The sequence below is a fragment of the Oryctolagus cuniculus genome, chromosome 6 (genome assembly GCF_964237555.1).
Source record: "Oryctolagus cuniculus chromosome 6, mOryCun1.1, whole genome shotgun sequence".
In the NCBI taxonomy this organism is placed as follows: domain Eukaryota; kingdom Metazoa; phylum Chordata; class Mammalia; order Lagomorpha; family Leporidae; genus Oryctolagus; species Oryctolagus cuniculus.
Window position 1 is genome coordinate 124,925,529 of NC_091437.1, and position 22,677 is coordinate 124,948,205.

Genomic DNA, 22,677 nt, shown 5'->3' on the forward strand with positions numbered 1-22,677 from the left:
CATAAATCAGAGCAGTCTGTTTGCCAAACCTCTCAGGTAGGGTTAGGAATATACAAGAGTGTTTGTTTGGGTGTATGTGCACTGTAAGAACACATAAAGTTGAAACTTCAGAAAAATGCATGGCAATTATTTGGTCTATTAAACTAGGAATACCAAATTATTTTTAGTTTACGGGTTTATCTTCAGTATATAATACTTAGATATGTAGCCCTTGGCAAAATGGGAATGAAAATAGAGGTGGTTCTACTTCAAGAATTTGTAATAATCCCTTCTCTTTAACACATGAATGTGTTCAATATTGGCAAAAGAACACGTTGCTACCAAAACTGAAACAGGATCCTTGAAACAGAAAAGATGTTGCCATGGAAAAATGAAGTAACACTCAGTGCAGCTGTGATGCATTAATGAATAGGATATTTTTTTAAAAGATCATTTGTGTTTGGTGTGGCTCAGAGGGTCCCAACCAGATGGTTTCCATGAACATGATCTGACCCCCAGCTTGAGGACTTCTTACTGGCAGATTACTTCATTTTCTTTCCCTTGGATTGTCAGATCCTTACATTAATGTAAAATTTACTGCTTCAGATTTATATTCAGTAATATAAATCACTCAACATTTTACATTAAAACCACAATTTTAGACATACATTTGTAGCAGTTATTTTAAAAGTAAAAAGATTTATGTGATAGCTTTAGTGTATATAATAGATGTAACATTATAATATTTTTCAGTAATTTGGGTTAAGTATATGTTTTAATTCTTATCATTAAAGGCATCCTCAGAACATATATCATGTTTTAGAAAGCATTTCTTTGGGTGGTGTTATACATGTCATGCCAGTATATTATTGATTTTGTATTCATTGCTCAGATTGTTTAAACTTGATGAAAAATTTGATTTTTGAATTAGTGGAATCAAAGTATGTTTTGTTATTCTGGTACAATTTGAATTTGTTTCTAAGGGCATATTTAAATATTTGTGGCAGCTTTTTATACCTAATACCTCTCATGTCAAAGCATTTTTCAGCCTAGTATCAACCTCTACATGAAATATGAAATACTGCCTCTTCATCATATGATATTTCAACCTGATTTAATAGAGTAGAATATGCTGTTAATATACCACCTTAAATTGGTCTATTAAAGACCGTGAACAAATTATATTAAATATTTAAAGGTATAATTGTATCTAAGACAATATAAACTTCGAATTCTAGAATAAATGAAAAATGTTTTGATCTTAGATCCATCAACTACTTAAACACATACTTAAATTTTCTAAGCTGCAAAATAAAATTCTAGAACTAAAAAAAATGAGCTCATATGTCGTGAACCAACACATTTATTTATACAGAATTTTACTTACATTTTTCTTCACTGAGTTCATTAGTTTGTCTAAGCCCAGAAATGTGAAACAAAGACAGTTTTGCCTATCAATAGGTTGGTGAAATTTTCATCATATCAAGGAATTCCAAACCTGTTACTTGTCATCTGTTCTCACTAAGGAGTATATTACCCCCATGAAAAGGAGTATTATCTTAAGCTGTAGTTTTATAAAATTCTCACAAAAATCTCTTTGCTAATGTAGTTTCCTAAGATGTCCAAGCATTTATAAAGGAAAAAAAAATTATCACACCTTCAGATTAATATCTTTGTATGCCAAGATCATAGAAAGTCAACAGGTACTAGTTTATATTTGTTTTAAAAAATAATTCTGTATCTGGGGAGGAAAAAATAATTCAAGTTTACTAATTGTGGAAATTTAATAACCAGATATTTGTAAGAGCCAAGTAAGACTAACAGATTTTAATCTACATTGCTTTTGAATTAAGAACTCATATTGAATTCAGTATTTGGTTTGGACTTAACTTAGTTTTATCTTACCCCTTTAAGGTCCTGGCAACTTAAGTAACAATACTGGGAACAGTTGAACATAAAAATTTAATGTGAAATTACTATCTAGGTGATAATTTTAATAATGATAAAAGAAGAAATAATGCTGTGATTTTTGTCTTCTGATTTTTCATACTACTGTGTATCTGTTTATTCACAATACTTGAGTCATTGTATATAGGTGTTAAAAGATGTAATATAAACATGTTCTTTAATGGTTGTTTAGTGCTATAAACTGAATGTTTTAAACATCTTTTTTCATATTTTAAATTGTAAAAAAAAATGAGTGCCAATTTCACATAAAAATAGCCTCCTACCCCCAACCTCTTTTTAAAATAGAAGCTGTAAGATACTAGTCAGTTCTAAGGCCTTATTTGGTAAGTGTCAAAGTGTTAACAAATTCTGATAAAGTCCAGAAGAATGAGGACTTTCCTACCTTGTTTTATCTGCAGCACACTTTTTAATTAAATCTTGTTTCTTGGAAAGAACTCTGGAAGGGCAGATATATTTACATCTCATATCACTAGGGCTTTTGATCAAGTTTATAGCAAGAAAGCAGAAGATTTTCAAGTGTTTGTTAGGTTCCTTACTAAAAATAACTTACATACTACATTCATAGGATTTTGTTTGTTTGCTTGCCTATTTATTCTGGGGAAAATGTTAGATATTTGTTTAGTCTGATTCAAACATTTTAATTCTGCTTTTCTTTTCTAGCTTGAATTACAGTCTTGTTGTGTGTTCATTCCAAATGATAGCCTGCCTTCTCCAAGTACAATTGTGTCCGGTGATATTCCTGGAACAGTAAGAAGTTGGTACCATGGACAAACCAGCATGCCAGGAACACTTGTTCTCTGTTTGCCTCAAATAAAGATTATTAGTGCTGGTCACAAGTATATGGAGCCTCTGCAGGAGATTCCGTTTGTCATACCACGACCCATCCTCGAAGAAGGTATAATTTAAAATAATTCTTCCTATGGTTAATATTTTATACTGGTATTTTTAGTTTTGTTGTTTTTTAAACATGCCAGTGTATGTGTACATCAGGCTTTTCATAGATTTTTATGACAAAGTGGTGAACTAATGCCATTTATCTACCTTGTATTCCTAGTTATATATTCATATATATAAATATAAATTGTGTATGAAAGACCATATACAATGTATGGTAACATAAACGTAGGAAAAATTTTCTTGGGAAGAAATTTGTTTTGGCTGTTTCCGTTAGACTGAACTAAGGGTAACAATTAAGTTCATCTTATTTAGTGTATTTGACTTACAGATGGGTATATTTTATATAAATAATTGGATGGATATATTATTTATATAGCCATAATAAATTTCTAGATTTCTAATTAACTTGCAAAAATAATTGTTAAAGTTATGATTCTCGGCTGGCCCTGTGATTCACTTGGCTAATCCTCTGCTTGCGGCGTTGGCACTCTGGGTTCTAGTCCTGTTTGGGATGCTGGATTCTGTCCCGGATGCTCCTCTTCCAGTCCAGCTCTCTGCTGTGGCCCAGGAAGGCAGTGGAGGGTGGCCCAAGTGCTTGGGCCCTGCACCCGCATGGGAGACCAGGAGGAAGCATGTGGCTCCTGGCTTCAGATCGGCGTGGTGCACCAGCTGTAGCGGCCATTTTGGGGGTGAACCAATGGAAGGAAGACCTTTCTCTCTGTCTCTCTCTCTCTCACTGTCAACTCTACCTGTCAAAAAAAATAAAGAAAATAGTTATGATTCTCCCAGAAGTACTTGATTTCTGTTGTTATGGTGTTTCAGTTTCAAATTCGTACCTTTTGAACTTTGACATATTCATTTCAAACAATATATGTACTTGGAAAAGTTTCAAGTCACAAAGTAAGTAATATGAATGTATATTTTAATAACATAGCTCAAATTTTTGTGCTAAACAGGTCAGTGCCTTGTTCATATTATTAGAAGTATGTATTTGAGTCCTGATATCATACAGATCATCAAATATGCTTTTACTGTCACTGAGAAGTACATTGTCTATGCAATTTTTTTATTCCACTGTTGATGTTGATTTCTCCTTTTTTTCTGTACTGATATTTTCTTTGAATTCCAGTTTTCTTATCAGAAATAAGCATGATTTTACTGCTGAAAATGAATGTTGGTCCTTAGTGCTATGAATACCATTTTCATAAAATCATAGATTTATAAGACTTAGAGGAACTTGTTTAGAGTTCATTGGATGTAGGGCTTGATGCAAGGTTCCTTTGTCTAGCATTGTTGACATATTCATTCTTTGTTTTTGGCTGTTGGGTATTCTTATGTACAAAAGCTTCTGTGCAGCATATCAAGGGTATGCTAGCTTCAAAACTCTTGTGAAATGGAATGTTCCCTACATTCTTTTCAATCCCTGGAATGATTTTTTGTAAAATCATAATTAGTTTTACTTTTTTTTTGTTAAAACTCATTTGTATACATCTCACAGTTTTTCCAGACATAATTCATATCTATAATTCTCTTTGATGTGTAAAGCTAAGCAATTTTAGTATATTTGTTGTGTTGTACAACTGTTGACCCATAGAGTTTTAGAACAGTTTTATCTCTCAAAAAAGAAATGCTATACCCTTAGGGGGTAACTCTCCTTTCACCCTCTTACCATCCTCTGGCAACCACTAATCTACTTCTATCTCTATGAATTCTGTTTTATACATTTCATATGAGTGGAATCATGTAGTATAGGGTCTTCTGTGACCAAGGTTTCCTTCACTTATCATAATATATTAAGGTTGATTAATTTGGCATATTGTAGCAGTCTTTACTCTTTTATGGATGAATAATATTCTATTTGTGGGTATGCCACTTTTTTTATACAGTCATCAGTTGGTGAGCTTTTGGATTATTTCTGCTTTTTGGCTTGTCTGAACATTGCTTTATAGGTTTCCATGGGCATGATTTAATTTTTATTAATTACGTTCCTGGGAGTGGAAATGTTGAGTGAGATAGAAATTGCCATACTATTGTCCAAAGTGTCTGCATTATTTTATAATCCTTCATCAGTGTCTGAAGATCCTAATTGCTCCATGTCCCTGTTGTAATTTGTTATTGTCTATTCTCTGTTTATATGGTTGGTTGATTCCAGCCATGAGATACAAAGTAGTATCTCATTGTGGCTTTGATTTGCATTTCCCTAATGATGATGCTGATGTTGTCGATGTTGTTGTAATGATGTTGAACATATTTTCATGTGTTTGGTGGCCACTTATATATCTTGTTAAGTATAGTGCTGTTCAAATCTTTTGCCCAGTTTTTTCACTGGGTTGTTTACCTTCTCCTGTTAAGTCATAAGAGTTCTTTTTTATACTCTAGAAAGTATATCCTTCTCAGATGTATGATTGCATATATTTCTCCCAATCTTACTGGTTGTCTTTTTACTGTCTTGATGATATTCTTCATAATATATTCTTTAATTCCTCTTATTCTGCCATGTATTTAATCATTCCCTCACTATCATTAGCATTTCTTCCACAATGTGAATTGCAGTCTTAGAAATATTAACAACATATTTAATTTATTTAAATGTTATTTTTATATTTAATTTAATTTATTAAATTTAATTTAATATCAATTTAATATTTAATTTAATTTATTAAATTATGTAATTAATCTGTTCATGCTCCTGCACACAGCATTTATTTTTATTTTATTTTATTTTTTTTTTAGGAGATAGTTATGTTTATTCTGATTTAAACATCACATATTATATCCATATATTTTTTTTTTTAGTGCCTACATTCCATCTTTTTTTTTTATCTTTTATTTAATGAATATAAATTTCCAAAGTACGACTCATGTGTTACAATGGCTTCCCCCCCAATACCGTCCCTCCCACCCACAACCCTCCCCTTTCCCACTCCCTCTCCCCTTCCATTCACATCAAGATTCATTTTCGATTATCTTAATATACAGAAGATCAGCTTAGTATACCTTAAGTAAGTATTTCAGCAGTTTGCTCCCACACAGAAACATAAAGTGAGAAATAACAGATGATTTTTTTTTTAAATGATGATGAAATCAGATCAGACCTATTGTCATGTTTAATCCCAGTGAGAGTCAAGTTGGGAATTGATAATTTCTTTCTTTTTTTTTTTTTTTTTTTTTTTTTTTACAGAAGATCAGTTTAGTGTACATTAAGCAAAGATTTCAGTCGTTTGCACCCCCATAGAAACACAAAGTGAAATATACTGTTTGAGTACTCATTATAGCATTAAGCCTCAGTGTACAGCACGTTAAGGACAGAGATCCTACATGAGGAGTAAGTGCACAGTGACTCCTGTTGTTGACTTTACAAATTGACACTCCTGTTTATGGCATCAGTAATCTCCCTATGCACCAGTTATGAGTTTCCAAGGCTATGGAAGCCCCTTGAGTTCTCCAACTCTTATCTTGTTTAGACAAGGTCATAGTCAAAGTGGAGGTTCTCTCCTCCCTTCAGAGAAAGGCACCTCCCTCTTTGAAGACCTGTTCTTTCCACTGGGATCTCACTCACAGAGATCTTTTTGCCAGAGTGTCTTGGCTTTCCATGCCTGAAATACTCTCATGGGCTTTTCAGCCAGATCCGAGTGCCTTTAGGGCTGATTCTGAGGCCAGAGTGCTATTTAGGACATCCGCCATTCTATGAGTCTGCTGAGTATCTCACTTCCCATGTTGGATCACTCTCCCCTTTATTTATTCTATCGGTTGGTGTTAGCAGATACTAGACTTGTTTATGTGCTCCCTTTGACTCTTAGTCCTTTCATTATGATCAATTGTGAACTGAAATTGATCACTTGGAGTAGTGAGATGGCATTGGCACATGCCACCTTGATGGGATTGAATTGGAATCCCCTGGTATGTTTCCAACTCTACCAATTGGGGCAAGTCAGCCCGAGCATGCCCCAAATTATACATCTCTTCCCTCTCTTATTCCCACTCTTATGTTTAACAGGGATCACATTTCAGTTAATTTTCAACACTTAAGAATAACTGTGTGATAATTACAGAATTAAACCAGTCATATTAAGTAGAACAGACAAAAAAAAAAATACTATGAGGGATAATGTATTAAGTTGTCCATTAGCAGTCAGGGCTTGCTGATCAAGTCACCATTTCTCATAGTGTCCATTTCACTTCAGGAGGTTTCCTTTTTGGTGTTCAGTCAGTTGTCACCGACCAGGGAGAACATATGGTATTTGTCCCTTTGGGACTGGCTTACTTCACTCAGCATGATGTGTTCCAGATTCCTCCATTTTGTTGCAAATGACTGGATTTCGTTGTTTCTTACTGCGGTATAGTACTCTAAAGAATACATATCCCATAATTTCTTTATCCAGTCTACCGTTGATGGGCATTTAGGTTGGTTCCAGGTCTTGGCTATTGCGAATTGTGCTGCAATAAACATTAGGGTGCAGACCGCTTTTTTGTTTATCAATTTAAACTCCTTTGGGTAAATTCCAAGGAGTGGGATGGCTGGGTCGAATGGTAGGGTTATATTCAGGTTTCTGAGGAATCTCCAGACTGATTTCCATAGTGGCTTGACCAGTTTGCATTCCCACCAACAGTGGGTTAGTGTCCCTTTTTCCCCACATCCTCGCCAGCATCTGTTGTTGGTAGATTTCTGTATGTGAGCCATTCTAACCGGGGTGAGGTGAAACCTCATTGTGCTTTTGATTTGCATTTCCCTGATTGCTAGTGACCTTGAACATTTTTTCATGTGCCTGTTGGCCATTTGGATTTCCTCTTTTGAAAAATGTCTATTGAGGTCCTTGGCCCATCTCTTAAGTGGGTTGTTGGTTTTGTTTTTGTGGAGTTTCTTGATCTCTTTGTAGATTCTGGTTATTAACCCTTTATCTGTTGCATAGTTTGCAAATATTTTTTCCCATTCTGTCAGTTGTCTCTTCACTCTCCTGACTGTTTCTTTTGCAGTACAGAAACTTCTCAATTTGATGCAATCCCAATAGTTGATTTTGGCTTTGACTGTCTGTGCCTCCCGGGTCTTTTCCAGAAATTCTTTGCCTGTGCCAATATCTTGAAGGGTTTCTTCAATGTTCTCTAATAACTTAATGGTGTCAGGACGTAGATTTAGGTCTTTAATCCACGTTGAGTGGATTTTTGTGTAAGGTGTAAGGTAGGGGTCTTGCTTCATGCTTCTGCACGTGGAAATCCAGTTTTCCCAGCACCATTTATTGAATAGACTGTCCTTGCTCCAGGAATTAGTTTTAGATCCTTGATCAAATATAAGTTGGCTGTAGATGTTTGGGTTGATTTCTGGTGTTTCAATTCTGTTCCATTGGTCTATCCATCTGTTTCTGTACCAGTACCATGCTGTTTTGATTACAACTGCCCTGTAGTATGTCCTGAAGTCTGGTATTGTGATGCCTCCGGCTTTGTTTTTGTTGTACAAGATTGCTTTAGCTATTCGAGGTCTCTTGTGCCTCCATATGAATTTCAGCATCATTTTTTCTAGATCTGCGAAGAATGTCTTTGGTATCTTGATTGGGATTGCATTGAATCTATAAATTGCTTTTGGGAGAATGGACATTTTGATTATGTTGATTCTTCCAATCCATGAGCATGGAAGATTTTTCCATTTTTTGGTATCCTCTTCTATTTCTTTCTTTAAGGTTTTGTAGTTTTCATCGTAGAGATCTTTAACGTCCTTGGTTAAGTTTATTCCAAGGTATCTGATTGTTTTTGTAGCTATTGTGAATGGGATTGATCTTAGCAGCTCTTTCTCAGTCATGGCATTGCTTGTGTATACAAAGGCTGTTGATTTTTGTGCATTGATTTTATATCCTGCCACTTTGCCAAACTCCTCTATGAGTTCCAATAGTCTCTTAGTAGAGTTCTTTGGATCCTCTAAGTACAGAATCATATCGTCTGCAAAGAGGGATAGTTTGACTTCTTCCTTCTTGATTTGTATTCCTTTATTTTTATTTTTTTAAAGATTTATTTATTTATTCAAAAGGCAAAATGAGAGAGAGAGAGAGAGAGAAGAGGCATAGAGAGAGAGAGAAATATTCCATCTGCTGGTTCATTCCCCAAATGGCCTCTGTCGCTCCCCCTCTTCATGGAGGAACGACACTAAACCCTGCGTTGTTCTTTTGCCTGCTCGGCCCTTCCCGGGTTTACTGCTGGTCCTTCCCGGGTTGGCTGCCAACCCCTCCACCTCCGTGGAGGGGCGGCTCCCCCTGCCACTTTCCCCACTTCCGTGGGGGAGCGGCACACTGCCAGCCGGCTCTCTCGGGGGCTGCTCAGATGTTATCCGGATGTTCCCGGTGCATGTTGTCTCTCTCCTCCTTTATAGTCCTCTTCCACCAATCCCAGCTCTGCTACCCACATGCCGAGCACGCTGCTCTCCTCCAATCAGGAGCAAGATCAGCTCCTGCAGCTCATCAGTCAAGCTGGCAAGAGGCAGCTGTGTAGAAGTTGTTTACTCCCTTTCAGCACCATATTGTGGGAGAGCAGATGCATAGAATAAGTCTTAATTCCAGTAACTTAGTCTAGTCCGAGTTGCTCCCCACAGTTCCCCCTTTCTTTTTATTTTTTGGCGTTGATACATGCCTGTCTTCGGTGCCCCGTGGCACACACTCTGCTCTGCTTGCTAGAGTTGCCCACAGGTGCTTACAAGCCCTACCAATCAGGCAAACTGAATCCGGGTCCTCTCTTCGCCATGTTGTAAGGAGGTTTTTAGGCGCTGATGCGTGCCTGTGTTCGGTGCCCTGCAGTGCATGCTCTGCTCGAGCTGCCTGCAAGTGCTTATTGCCTTACTAATCAGGCAGACTGAATCCAAGCCCTCTCAATGCTGTATTGTGGGGAGACTTATTGATGTTGATTCGTGCCTATCTTTGGTGACCTGCAGCGGATATTCTGCCTGCAGATGTTTATCGCCTTACTAATCAGACAGACCGAATCCAAGCTCTCTCATTGCCATATTGTGGGGAGACTTATTGGTGTTGATAACGTGCCTGTCTTCGGTGACCTGCGGCTCATACCCTGCTCGAGCTGCCTGCTGGTGCTTATCGCCTAATCAGGCAGACCGAATCCAAGCCCTCTCATTGCCGTGTTGTGGGGAGGCCTTATTTTTCTCCATTTCTCTATCTCCGGGCATTCCTATCTCTCCTATTTTACTTCTATCTGCCAGCATTCCTATTTCTCTCATTTTACTTCTATACTTCTGTTTCTCTTATCCCCGCGGCTTCCTGGCGAACGCCCCGAGGCGGCTTCTCGGAGCCTCGCCCCGCAGCGGCTTCCCGGCTCTGCGCGGCTTCAGCCCACACTTCTCTCATCTGCGCGGCTTCCCAGCTTCGCGCGCGCTCCGTGGTCTCCGCGCCCTTCGCACCCGCACCACGGCCTCCACGCCAGCCCCACGCTCTCCTATCTACTCGCGCCCCGTGTGCTCTCTCCGCTTGTGCCCCGCGCACTTTCTCTGCGTGCGGCGGCTTCCGTGAATCACAGCCTAGCTCAAGTTTCCGCTTCTCGGTTTAGTTTTCAGTCTAAGTTCCCCGGGCTAACCTGACGAATTCCAACCTAGCTTACGTCTCCGCTTTTCGGTTTGGCTTCCCATCTTTTGCTCCCCGGGCTAATCTGACGGATTCCAACCTAGCTTACGTCTCCGCTTCTGGTTTTAGTTTTTCGCCTTTTGCTCCCCGGGCTGACTTGACGAATCCCAACCTAGCTTACGTCTCCGCTTCGGCCTACCCCGCAGCTTCATTTTCCCTAACATATTTTTCTCTACCCGGTATGTTTCCTAACTTTTCTTCCAACAATATTTCTCTCTCATTTCTCCTGGCTTCTCCCATCAGTCTGTATCCCAGTCTGTTTCTTCTAGCTTTCACTTTTGCTTTCAATCTTAGATTTCTCCCAGCTTCCCCCCGTAGTCCGTATCCGAGTCTGTTTCTTCTTCCTTTCACTTTCACTTTCAACCCTAGATTTCTCCCGGCACTTTTTCCGTCCGGCTTTTCCCTAGGCTCTTTGCTAGTCTCTCTCTCCGGTATTTTCCCACTTCTTCCCTCCTAGGTTTCCTATCTGAGTCACGGCACCATTATGTCGCCCCCCCTCTTCATGGAGGAACGACACTAAACCCTGCGTTGTTCTTTTGCCTGCTCGGCCCTTCCCGGGTTTACTGCTGGTCCTTCCCTGGTTGGCTGCCAACCCCTCCACCTCCGTGGAGGGGCGGCTCCCCCTGCCACTTTCCCCACTTCCGTGAGGGAGCGGCACACCGCCGGCCGGCTTTCTCGGGGGCTGCTCAGATGTTTTCCGGATGTTCCCGGTGCATGTTGTCTCTCTCCTCCTTTATAGTCCTCTTCCACCAATCCCAACTCTGCTACCCACACGCTGAGCACACTGCTCTCCTCCAATCAGGAGCAAGATCAGCTCCTGCAGCTCATCAGTCAAGCTGGCAAGAGGCAGCTGTGTAGAAGTTATTTACTCCCTTTCAGCACCATATTGTGGGAGAGCAGATACATAGAATAAGTCTTAATTCCAGTAACTTAGTCTAGTCCGAGTTGCTCCCCACAGCCTCAATGGCCAGAGCTAGGCCAGTCTGAAGCCAGGAACCAGGAGCTTCTACTGGGTCTCCTATGTGGGTACAGTGGCTCGAGCACTTGTGCCATCTTCTGCTACTTTCCCAGGCGCATTAGCAGGAAGCTGGATTGGAAATGGAGCAGCCAGGACTTTAACTGGTGCCCATATGGGATGCTAGTGCCACAGGGCCATGATTTTACCCAGTATGCCACAGTGCCAGCCCCTAACAAATTTCTTAAAACAGTTTAATTTAGTCCTCCTGACCAGACTATTCTTATTATTGTCATGTATTTTAATTGTTTTAATTTTTAAAACATACTATTTAATTGATGTATAAAGGTGTTAAAAGAAGTTCAAGGAAAAAGTGCTATGACAAAACTGTGTGGCTTTCCAAATTTTTTTTTCACCAAAATAAACTTATCTTTAAATTCCACTTTTCCACTAGCTTTTTGAAATTTACTCATATGTAACTAGTGTAGGAATTGGAAAACATTTTCAGTAAAGGGCTAGAGAGTAAATATTTTGTTTTGTAAGTTCTGTGGTTTCTATTGCAAGTACTTAGCTGTACCTTGTGGTATAGGAGCAGGTAAATACAATGTGTCAATGAATCAAGCTGTGTTTAGTAAAACTTTATTACAACATTTGGTAGTAGGCCAGATGTGGTGATATTCCACATTTTCCATCCTCTGCATTTTAGTGTGTTAGTATTCCTTTCACAGCTTAGTCCTTCTTTCCTAAATCAAAGTCAAGAATATTCCTAGGGGGCTGGCACTGTGGCTCAGTGGGTTAAGGCCCTGGTCTGAAGTACTGGCATCCCGTATGGGTGCTGGTTCTGGTCCCACTGCTCCTCTTCTGATCCAGCTCTCTGCTATGGCCTGGGATAACAGTAGAAGATGGCCCAAGTCCTTGGGCCCCTGCACCCATGTGGGAAACCCGAAGGAAGCTCCTGGCTCCCGGCTTCGGATTGGTCCTTGCAGCCATCTGGGGAGTGAACCAACAGATGGAAGACCTCTCCCTCCCTCCCTCCCTCTCTCTCTGTCTCCCTCTCCTCCCATTCTCCCTTCCTCCTTCCCTCTCCTCTCTGTGTAACTTTGACTTTAAATAAAATAAATCTTTAAAAAAAAAGAATATTCCTAGGACCCAGTAGATCTCTCTCTCTTTGGCAGTAGCTGTTTCTTCAGAAGCAAACCAATTTTTTTTTTTTTTTTGACAGGCAGCATGAACAGTGAGAGAGAGAGAGAAAGGTCTTCCTTTTTTCCGTTGGTTTACCCTCCAATGGCCCCCGCGGCCGGTGTGCTGCGGCTGGCACACCATGCTGATCTGAAGCCGGGAGCCAGGTGCTTCCCCTGGTCTCCCATGTGGGTGCAGGGCCCAAGCTCTTGGGCCATCCTCCACTGCACTTCTGGGCCACAGCAGAGAGCTGGACTGGAAGAGGAGCGAACGGGACTAGAACCCGGGGTGACGGTGCCACAGGCGGAAGATTAGCCTAGTGAGCCACGGTGCTGGTCAACCAATTTTTTTTAGAGATTTATTTATTTATTTGAAAGGCAAAGTTATAGAGAGGCAGAGGCAGAGGCAGAGAGAGATGTCTTCCATCTGCTTGTTCACTCTCCGAATGGCTGCAGTGGCTGGAACTGGACAGATCTGAAGCCAGGAGCTTCTTCCGGGTCTCCCATGTGGGTGCAGAAGCCTGACCACTTGGGCCGTCTTCTGCTGCTTTCCCAGGCCACAGCAGAGAGCTGGATCGGAAGTGGAGCAGCCAGGACTTGGACCATAGCCCATATGGGATGCCAGCACTGCAGGTGGTGGCTTTACTTACTATAGCACAGCTGGATGGGAAGCGAGCAGCTGGTACTTGAACTGGCGCCCATATTGTATACCGGCACCACAGGCAGCGGCTTTACCCTCTGCACCACACCACCGGCCTGAAAACCATATTTTAATATCTAAAAACACAGGTCAATTTTCCTGTTTTTGACCAGTTAGCACTTTATTTATTGAATTTAACATTTTATTTTTTATTATTTGAGAGTTAGAGTTACAGACAGAGAGGGAGAGACAGAGAAAGGTCTTCCATCCACTGGTTCACTACTTGGATGTACACAATGGCCAGTGCTGTGCTGATGCACAGGTCAGGAAGCTTCTTCCAGGTCTCCCTCGTGGCAGCAGGGACCCAAGCACTTTGGCCATCTTCTACTGCTTCCCCAGGCCATAGCAGAGAGCTGGACTGGAAGAGGAACAGCTGGAACATGAACTGTTGCATGTATAGGATTCCAGTGACACAGGCAGAGGCTTAGCCTACTATGCCACAGCACTGGCCCCTGAGTTCAAATTTTTATTCATCATGTTTTCATTTTTTTTTAACTCCTTAATTTTTATTCACATTTCAAAACTCCTTTTTTTTTCTTTGTTCATGAAACATTTATATTATTATTTACATCCTGCTGACTTTGCCTACTGTGCCTACTCTTGCTTGTTGGTTCTTTTATTTTCTGGGCTGCTTCTTATCCTTAGAAATTTCTCCACAGAAATTTTTTTAAGATAAATCTGAAAGATTCCATATATATATGTTTCAGTTTACTTTTGATGTCTTAGGGGCATGCCTATTTCAGGACCCTTGAAATAATTCTTAACTAGAGATATTCATGCCTATTAGAAAAATTCAGGCTGTACTTTTATCAAGACTGGCTTAAAGTTGTGAGATTGATCTATATTCTCCCCTCACCCCCAATCCTTTCTCTTCAAGGTTAATTTTTCTGGTAGCGTTTGTGAGGGTCATACAGAGAGAATGTGAATAGGACAATTTTATTTGTATTTTCCCCTAACATCAGTGTGTACCAATATGTGTACCAGTTTATATTCCGTCAGTTTCTCCACTGTGAATGGCCTTTAAGGCTTTATCTTTAGTCAGCTTTAGTTGTGAACATGGAGGTTCAGTTTTGCTTTCTATGACATCCTCCAGGCATTTACTTCACCTAACTTTAAGTTGCTGGCTTCCCTAGCCTTAATAGTTATTGTTTTTCCCTGTAAGCTCTTTAATAAATTTAAGAAGGTATTGTTGATATGTGTATGAGTAAACTTTATGAAGTTGATTCATAGTACATTCTATATGTACAATTTTACTTAGTAAATGTGTCATTTTTATTTATTTTTAAGATTTATTTATTTGAAAACTGGAGTGACAGAGAGGCAGAGGCAAAAATACAATCTTCCTTCTGCTGGTTCACTACCCAGCTGGCCTCAGTGGCCAGAGCTGGGCCAGAACTAAGCTTCATCCCAGTCTCCCATCTTCCGCTGCTTTCCCAAGCACATTAGCTGAGAACTGGATCAGAAGTAGAGCAGCTGAGACATGAATTGGTGCAGACATGGGATGCCAGCACTACACACAGTAGCTTTACCTGCTGTGCCACAGCGACAGCCCCAGGTTTATTTGTTTTTAGCATGTTTATCAAGTGTAGTAGATCAATTAAGTTGCTATAAACCTAATCCTTCAGAGATGTTTCTTAATGATGTGGTGACAATATCAGACTTCCTTTTTTCTACTGGATTTCATAGAAGGATTGATATATACTGCCCAACAGTCTTTATATGTTTAACCCTCATTTAAAATCCCTCTTATTCCTACAGAATATCTGCCAAAAGTTCCTACTTGTATTTATATATAAGAAATTTTATTTTTCTCATTGTTTAGATACATTATGAATGTCTTAGGGACTAAACAAATCTTCATCTTTAAAGTGTACAATGTTACTGTAGTCTTTTTTTTAACTAAGTTAGTCAGCAACTTACTTTATTTTGAACTTTTAAAAAAAATCACTTACCATGATCAGTTTAAGTTCATAATTGATCATAACAATAGGAATAAGTGTCAAAGGGATCACATAAACAAGACTAGTGTCTGCTAATAAAAACTGATAGAATTCAAAAGGAGAGAACAATCCAACATGGGAAGCGGGATACACAGCAAACTCATAGAATGGCAAATGCCCTAAACAGCACTCTGGCCTCAGAATCGGCCCTTAAGGCATTCAGATCCAGCTAAAAAGCCCATGAGAGTTTCTCAGGCATGGAAGGCCAAGCCACTGTGGCAAAAAAAAAAAGATCTAAATGAAAGATCTCTGTGATTGAGATCCCAGCAGAAAGAACAGGACATCAAAGAAGGAGGTACCTTTCTCTGAAGGGAGGAGAGAGCTTCTACTTTGACTAGGGCCTTGTCTAAATAAGGTCAGAGTTTGTGAACTCAAGAGGCTTCCATAGCCTTGGCAACTCATGACAAGAGCCCCGGGTGATTACTGACGTCATAAATAAGTGTCAATTGTTAAATCAACAACGGGAGTCACTGTGCACTTATTCCCCATGTAGGATCTCTGTCCTTAATGTGTTTTACTATGTGAATTAATGGTAAAACTTGTACTCAAACAGTACTCTATACTTTGTGTGTCTGTGTAGATGCAGTCTCTTGAAATCTTTACTTAGTATATACTAAGTTGATCTTCTGTATATAAAGACAATTAAAAATGAATCTTACTGAAGAATGGGATGCGAGAGGGAGTGGGAGATGGGATGGTTGCAGGTGGGAAGGAGGTTATGGGGCGGAAAGCCTCTATAATCCAAAAGTTGTAAATAAATCTTTAAAGAGAGAAAGGGAGAGTGCACACGCAAGAGAGAGATGAGCTAGCTGTAGAAGCAGGAAGAGACACAAAAAGAAAGATTTTCCATCCATACCACTAATGGTTGCAACAGCTGGGTCTAGGCCAAAATAAGCTCCATTCTGGTCTCCCATGTAAGGGTCAAAGTCACAGACACTTGGTCCATCTTCTGCTGCCTTCCCAGGAGAAATGGCAGGGAACTGGATCATAAGCATAGCAGACAGGATTCAACTGGCACTTCCATATGGGTTTTTCTGTATTGTAATTAGCACCTTTTATTTGAAAAAAAAAAAACTTATTTAATAAATATAAATTTCCAAAGTACCACTTTTGGGTTATAGCATTTAGGTTGAGTCTATGTCTTAGCTTTTGTAAATTGAGCTGCAATAAACATTGAGGTACAGACAGCTTTTTTATTTGCCAATTTAATTTCCTTTGGGTAAATTCCAAGGAGTGGGATGGCTAGGTTATATTCAAGTTTCTGAGGAATCTCCAAATTGACTTCCATAGTGGCTTGACCAGTTTGCATTCCCACCGACAGTGGGTTAGTGTCCCTTTTTCCCCACATCCTTGCCAGCATCTGTTGTTAGTTGATTTCTGTATTTAAGCCATTCTAACCGGGGTGAGGTGAAACCTCATTGTGGTTTTGATTTGCATTTCCCTGATGGCTAGTGATCCTGAACATTTTTTCATGTGTCTATTGGCCATTTGGATTTCCTCTTTTGAAAAATATCTATTGAGGTCCTTGGCCCATCTCTTAAGTGGGTTGTTTGTTTTTTTATTGTGGAGTTTCTTGATCTCTTTGTGGATTCTGGTTATTAATCCTTTATCTGTAGCATAGTTTGCAAATATTTTTCCTGTTCTGTTGGTTGCCTCTTCACTTTCCTGACTGTTTCTTTTGCAGTACAGAAACTTCTCAATTTGATGTAATCCCAATTGTTAATTCTGGCTTTGACTGCTTGTGTCTCTGGGGTCTTTTCCAAGAAATCTTTACCTGTGCTTTTATCTTGCAGGATTTCTCCAATGCTCTCTAATAATTTGATGGTGTCAGGTTGTAGATTTAGATCTTTAATCCATGTTGAGTGGATTTTTGTGTAAGCTGTAAGGTAGGGGTCTTGCTTCATGCTGGCCATGGCTTTTTCTGCATGTGGAGATCCAGTTTTCCCAGCAGCATTTGTTGAATAGACTGTCCTTGCTTCAGGAATTGGTTTTAGATCCTTGACCAAATATAAGTTGGCTGTAGATGTTTGGATTGATTTCTGGTGTTTCTATTCTGTTCCATTGGTCTGTCCATCTGCATGCTGTTTTGATTACAGCTGCCCTATAGTATGGCATGAAATCTGGTATTGTGATGCCTCCAGCTTTGTTTTTGTTGTACAAGATTGCTTTAGCTATTTGAGGTCTCCTGTGCCTCCATTGAATTTCAGCACCATTTTTTCCAGATCTAAGAAGAATGTCTTTGGTATTTGGATTGGTATCATATTGAATCTATAAATTGCTTTTGGGAGAATGGACATTTTGATGATGTTGATTCTTCCAATCCATGAGCATGGAAAATTTTTCCATTTCTTGGTATCCTCTACTATTTCTTTCTTTAAGGTTTTGTAATTTTCATCGTAGAGATCTTTAACGTCCTTGGTTAAGTTTATTCCAAGGTATTTGATTGTTTTTGTGGCTATTGTGAATGGGATTGGTGTTAGATGTTCTTTTGCAGCCATGGCATTGTCTGTGTATAAAACAGCTGTTGATTTTTGTGCATTGATTTATACCCTGCTACTCTTCTAAGAGTTCCAACAGTATCTTAGTAGAGGTCTTTGGATCCCCTAAATAAAGAATAATGTCATCTGCGAAGAGAGATAGTTTGACCTCTTTCTTCCCAATTTGTATCCCTTTAATTTCTTTTTCTTGCCTAATGGCTCTGGCTAAAACTTCAAGTACTATATTGAATAGCAATGGTGAGAGTGGGCATCCCTGTCTAGTACCAGATCTCAGTGGAAATACTTCCAACTTTTCCCCATTCAATAGGATGCTGGCCATGTCTTTTTCAAAATTGCTTTGATTGTATTGAGGAATGTTTTTTCTATACCCAATTTGCTTAGAGTTTTCATCATGAAAGGGTGTTGTATTTTATCAGATGCTTTCTTGGAATCTATTGAGACAATCATATGGTTTTTCTTCTGCAGTTTGTTAATGTGGTGTATCACATTGATTGATTTGTGAACGTTGAACCATCCCTGCATACTAGGATAAATTCCACTTGGTCTGGGTGGATGATCTTTCTGATGCATTGTTGCATTCTATTGGCCAGAATTTTGAGGATTTTTGCATCTATGTTCATCAGGGAAATTGGTCTGTAATTATCTTTCTCTGCTGCATCTTTTTCAGGCTTAGGGATTAAGGTGATGCTGGCTTCACAGAAAGAATTTGAGAGGATTCTTTTTCGATTGTTCTGAATAGTTTGAGAAGAATTGGAGTTAGTTCTTCTTTAAATGTCTGGTAGAATTCAGCATTGAATCCATCTAGTCCTGGGCTTTTCTTTTTTGGGAGGGACTTTATTACTGATTCAATTTCTGTCTCAGTTATGGGTCTGTTTAGGTTTTCTATGTCTTTCTGGTTCAATTTAGCTAGGTTGTTTGTGTCCTGGAATCTATCCATATCTGATAGATTTCCCAGTTTCTGGCATATAACTCTTTGTAGTAATTTCTGATGTCTCTTTTTTTATTTCTGTGGTGTCTGTTGTTACGTTTCCTTTTTCATCTCTGATTTTAATTATTTGGGTCTTCTCTCTCCTTTTTTTGGATAGTTGGACCAGTGGGGTGGCAATTTTGTTTATTTTTTCAAGCAACCAGCTCTTCGTTTGGCTGATTTTTTGTAATTTTTTTTGGATTCAATCCTGTTGGTTACTTCTCTGATTTTAATTATTTCTCTTCGGCGGGCGCCGTGGCTCCATAGGCTAATCCTCCGTCTGTGGCACCGGCACACCGGTTTCTAGTCCTGGTCGGGGCGCCAGATTCTGTCCTGGTCCCTCCTCTTCCAGTCCAGCTCTCTGCTGTGGCCTGGGAGTGCAGTGGAGGATGGCCCAAGTGCTTGGGCCCTGCACCCCATGGGAGACCAGGAGAAGCACCTGGCTCCTGGCTTTGGATCAGCGCGGTGCGCTGGCCACGGTGCGCTGGCCACAGCGCACTGGCCACAGCGCACCGGCCGCAGCGGCCATTGGAGGGTGAACCAGCGGAAAAGGAAGACCTTTGTCTCTCTCTCTCACTGTCCACTCTGTCTGTCAAAGAAAAAAAAATTATTTCTCTTCTCCTACAAGTTTTTGGTTTGGTTTGCTGCAGTTTTTCTGGATCCTTGAGATGCATTTTTAACTCATTTATTTGGTGCCTTTCCAATTGCTTGATGTAGGCACCTATTGCTATAAACTCATCTTAACACTGCTTTTGCTCTATCTTATAAGTTTTGGGATATGTTGTGTTGTTATCTTCATTTGCTTCTAGAAAGTTTTTGATTTCTCTTTTGATTTCTTCTATGACCCACTGTTCATTCAGGAGCATATTGTTCAGTCTCCATGTGTTTGCATATGCTCTAGGGATTCCTGAGTTGCTAATTTCCAGCTTCCTTCCATTGTGGTCTGAAAAGATGCATGGTATGATTTTGATTCTTCTGAATTTTCTGTAAGCAGCATCTTAACTAACTGTGCTGCAACACCATCCCCTGATTACTTTTATCTTTATCTTTGGTATTGCTTGCCTTTCATTTAGGAGTTCTAAATTTCTATTAAAATCATAATTCTCTAAAGCCAGTATTTTAGATATATCATGGAATGGACCACAAAGAATACTTTATTACATACATAAGGTTGTATACTTCAATCTTATTTTTATTGAAATATTTTGGTATGCTGTACAACTCCCTGAACAGAAAATATGACTTAAAATTTAATTGTTTTAAAAATTATTCAGGATTATCATCCGGAGTACAACCACATTAGAATGGAGCCATTTTATTTGCACCTTAAAGCTTTCTGAGACATCTAAAAGAATGAGAAAGTTGATTCTGGTAGTCCTTTAGAAAAATAATCTGTATCACTATAGAAGAGTGAGTTAGACTTGTCTCAGTTCTGAAAATTTCAGTTTTTTTTTAATTCCTACGAACTGTACTGTACTTTATTCATGCATCTCTCTTCTTTTTCTTGCTCCATCCTACAGCCTCTCTTTAATTAACTAATTAATTTTTAAAGATTTATTTATATGAAAAGTAGAGTTAAGCCACTGCTTACAATGCCAGCATCCCATATGGCTGCTGATTGGACCCTGGCTGCTCTACTTCTGATCCAGCTCCCTGCTAACGTGCCTCAGAAGGTAGCAGAAGATGGCCCAAGTACGTACTTGGGTCCCTAGCACGTGGGAGACCTATATGGAGTTTCAGGCTCCTTACTTTGACATGGTCCAGTCCTAGCTATTACAGACATTTGAAAAGTGAACCATAGGATAGAAATTGATCTCTCTGTCTCTCCCTTTCTCTCAGTAGATTCCTCAGATACCTGAAAATAGATATACCATATGACCAGCAATACCACTCCTGGGGATATACCCAAAGGAAATGAAATCAGCATATGGAAGAGTTTTCTGTATCCATGTGTTTATTGCAGCTCAGTTCACAGTAGCCTTTTCTGTATTCTTTGAACAAGAGCAGCAGTATTTTATCACTAGGACTTACTGTATGCTACAAACATGGCTTCCACCTTTGTGATCTCCAGGCTTCCTTCTCCTTCTCATATTTTATGCTATCCCCCAATTCTGTCCTGTTATTGCACCTCACTCATTATATCTACCACCTTTATCCCAATTTAAAAAAAAAAAAAAAGCAATTTCACTCAGCATCTAGTTCCTGTTTTAGAGTGAAAAGAACAGGAGGCATATTTTGTTCACCTCTATGTTATCACTTAACACAAAACATGGCACAGAATACTTGCTTACTGTACACTTGTAGATGTTTTGATGATTTCAAGCTGTTTAGAGTGAATCATTTTGGATTATTGCAAATAGAAGACAACTTTGAAAAGGTCAACTCTGACTTACAAAATCCGTAAACAATTGAAAAAGAATTGGGTAGAGAAGCATGAAATATATGATTAAAAGTGAACAAGAATAATCCTCACTATAGATTTGAGGAGGCGCCTTCTGTAGTGAACTTGAACTTCTAAAGTTCAGTGTGAGGGACTGTTGAAATGTGTCATCTCATTTCAGTTGTTATGGAGGAGAGACCATCTCTAACATAGCCAGATCCAATTGGTATAGGGTGTTCGTGTCAAAAATAAAATCAACATCTTTAGTTTCGTTAGGGAGCACTTGGAATGAGACTTGGAGATGTAATTTGCTGCATCCAGCCAACACCTCTGAGCAGATGGGTTTTTGCACTATGCCTAGCAGAGGTTTGTTTTTTCTTCTTTGAAAGAGTTGCCTATTACTTTAATAAAATATTTTGACAGAAGTGGAATATTGAGATCATTTGTAAGTTAAAACTTTGCTGTTGTTGGATTTACTGAGTTTTAATGGAAACTGATGTGAGAACTGCGCAGCATCTGTGAAACACAAGGACTATTTTCGCATATAATTCTTATTTACCTTAGTGGTTTATTTGTATTACTCCATTTTTTAGATTTCTAAATCATGATTAGACCCTACTTAATGTTTTGCCAGTTGTCCCAGTAATATGCTTTATAGAAAAAATATAATTGAGGATCACTCATTGTGTTTAATTATCACTTCTTTTTAATTATTTCAGTGTTGGGTCTATTTCAGTCTTTGACTTTCATGGCCTTTGAAGGCCAGTTATTTGGCAGAATATTCGATCAGTGGGGTGTGTCTGATGTTACCTCATGATTATATTCCTCTTCCATGTATATAGCAGGTACATCTCAGAAACACAGAAGTCACAGTGTTTTCTTCTGCTTGCATCCTATCAGGTTCTCCATGCTTTTCACATGTTCCGTTATTGGTGATGTTCATTTTGAACTTGTATCCATCAGGTTTCTCCATTGCAAAAATCACCCAATTCTCATTATAGTTAATAAATATTTGGGGGAAAGCTTCAAATTGGACTTTAGGGCCATTCAATTCAGATCTTTCTTTTCTTTTTGCAATTTGGTTCTATTAATATATAATTTACTTTTATTTTTTTTTGACAGGCAGAGTGGACAGTGAGAGAGAGAGAGACAGAGACAAAGGTCTTCCTTTTGCCGTTGGTTCACCCTCCAATGGCCGCCGCGGCCGGCTTGCTGCGGCCGGTGCACCACGCTGATCCGATGGCAGGAGCCAGGTGCTTCTCCTGGTCTCCCACGGGGTACAGGGCCCAAGTACTAGGGCCATCCTCCACTGCACTCCCTGGCCATAGCAGAGAGCTGGCCTGGAAGAGGGGCAACCGGGACAGAATCCGGCGCCCTGACCGGGACTAGAACCCGGTGTGCTGGCGCCACAAGGCAGAGGATTAGCCTAGTGAGCCGTGGTGCCGTCCTGGAACATGGTTTTCTAAGATTTACCATCACGATAGTAAATGTTTATAAGTATTCTAATTCTTCGTGAGCTTTTTCTAAGTTATTTGACTGAGTACT

The 22,677-nt window shown here is 39.5% G+C and overlaps 1 protein-coding gene across 18 annotated transcripts in view; it reads left to right on the plus strand.

The window, feature by feature from the left end:
* Positions 1–22,677, plus strand: part of VPS13B (vacuolar protein sorting 13 homolog B) — a 778,478-nt gene that overhangs the window by 354,489 nt on the left and 401,312 nt on the right. For all 18 annotated transcript variants that reach the window (XR_011389260.1, XR_011389259.1, XM_051844655.2 and 15 more), the window contains one exon: positions 2,608–2,842. Coding sequence is in view for 16 of the 18 variants with exons in the window: in XM_051844655.2 (XP_051700615.2) it covers positions 2,608–2,842 (235 nt within the window). In the remaining 2 variants the exon portion in view is untranslated. The remainder of the gene's footprint in view (positions 1–2,607; positions 2,843–22,677) is intronic.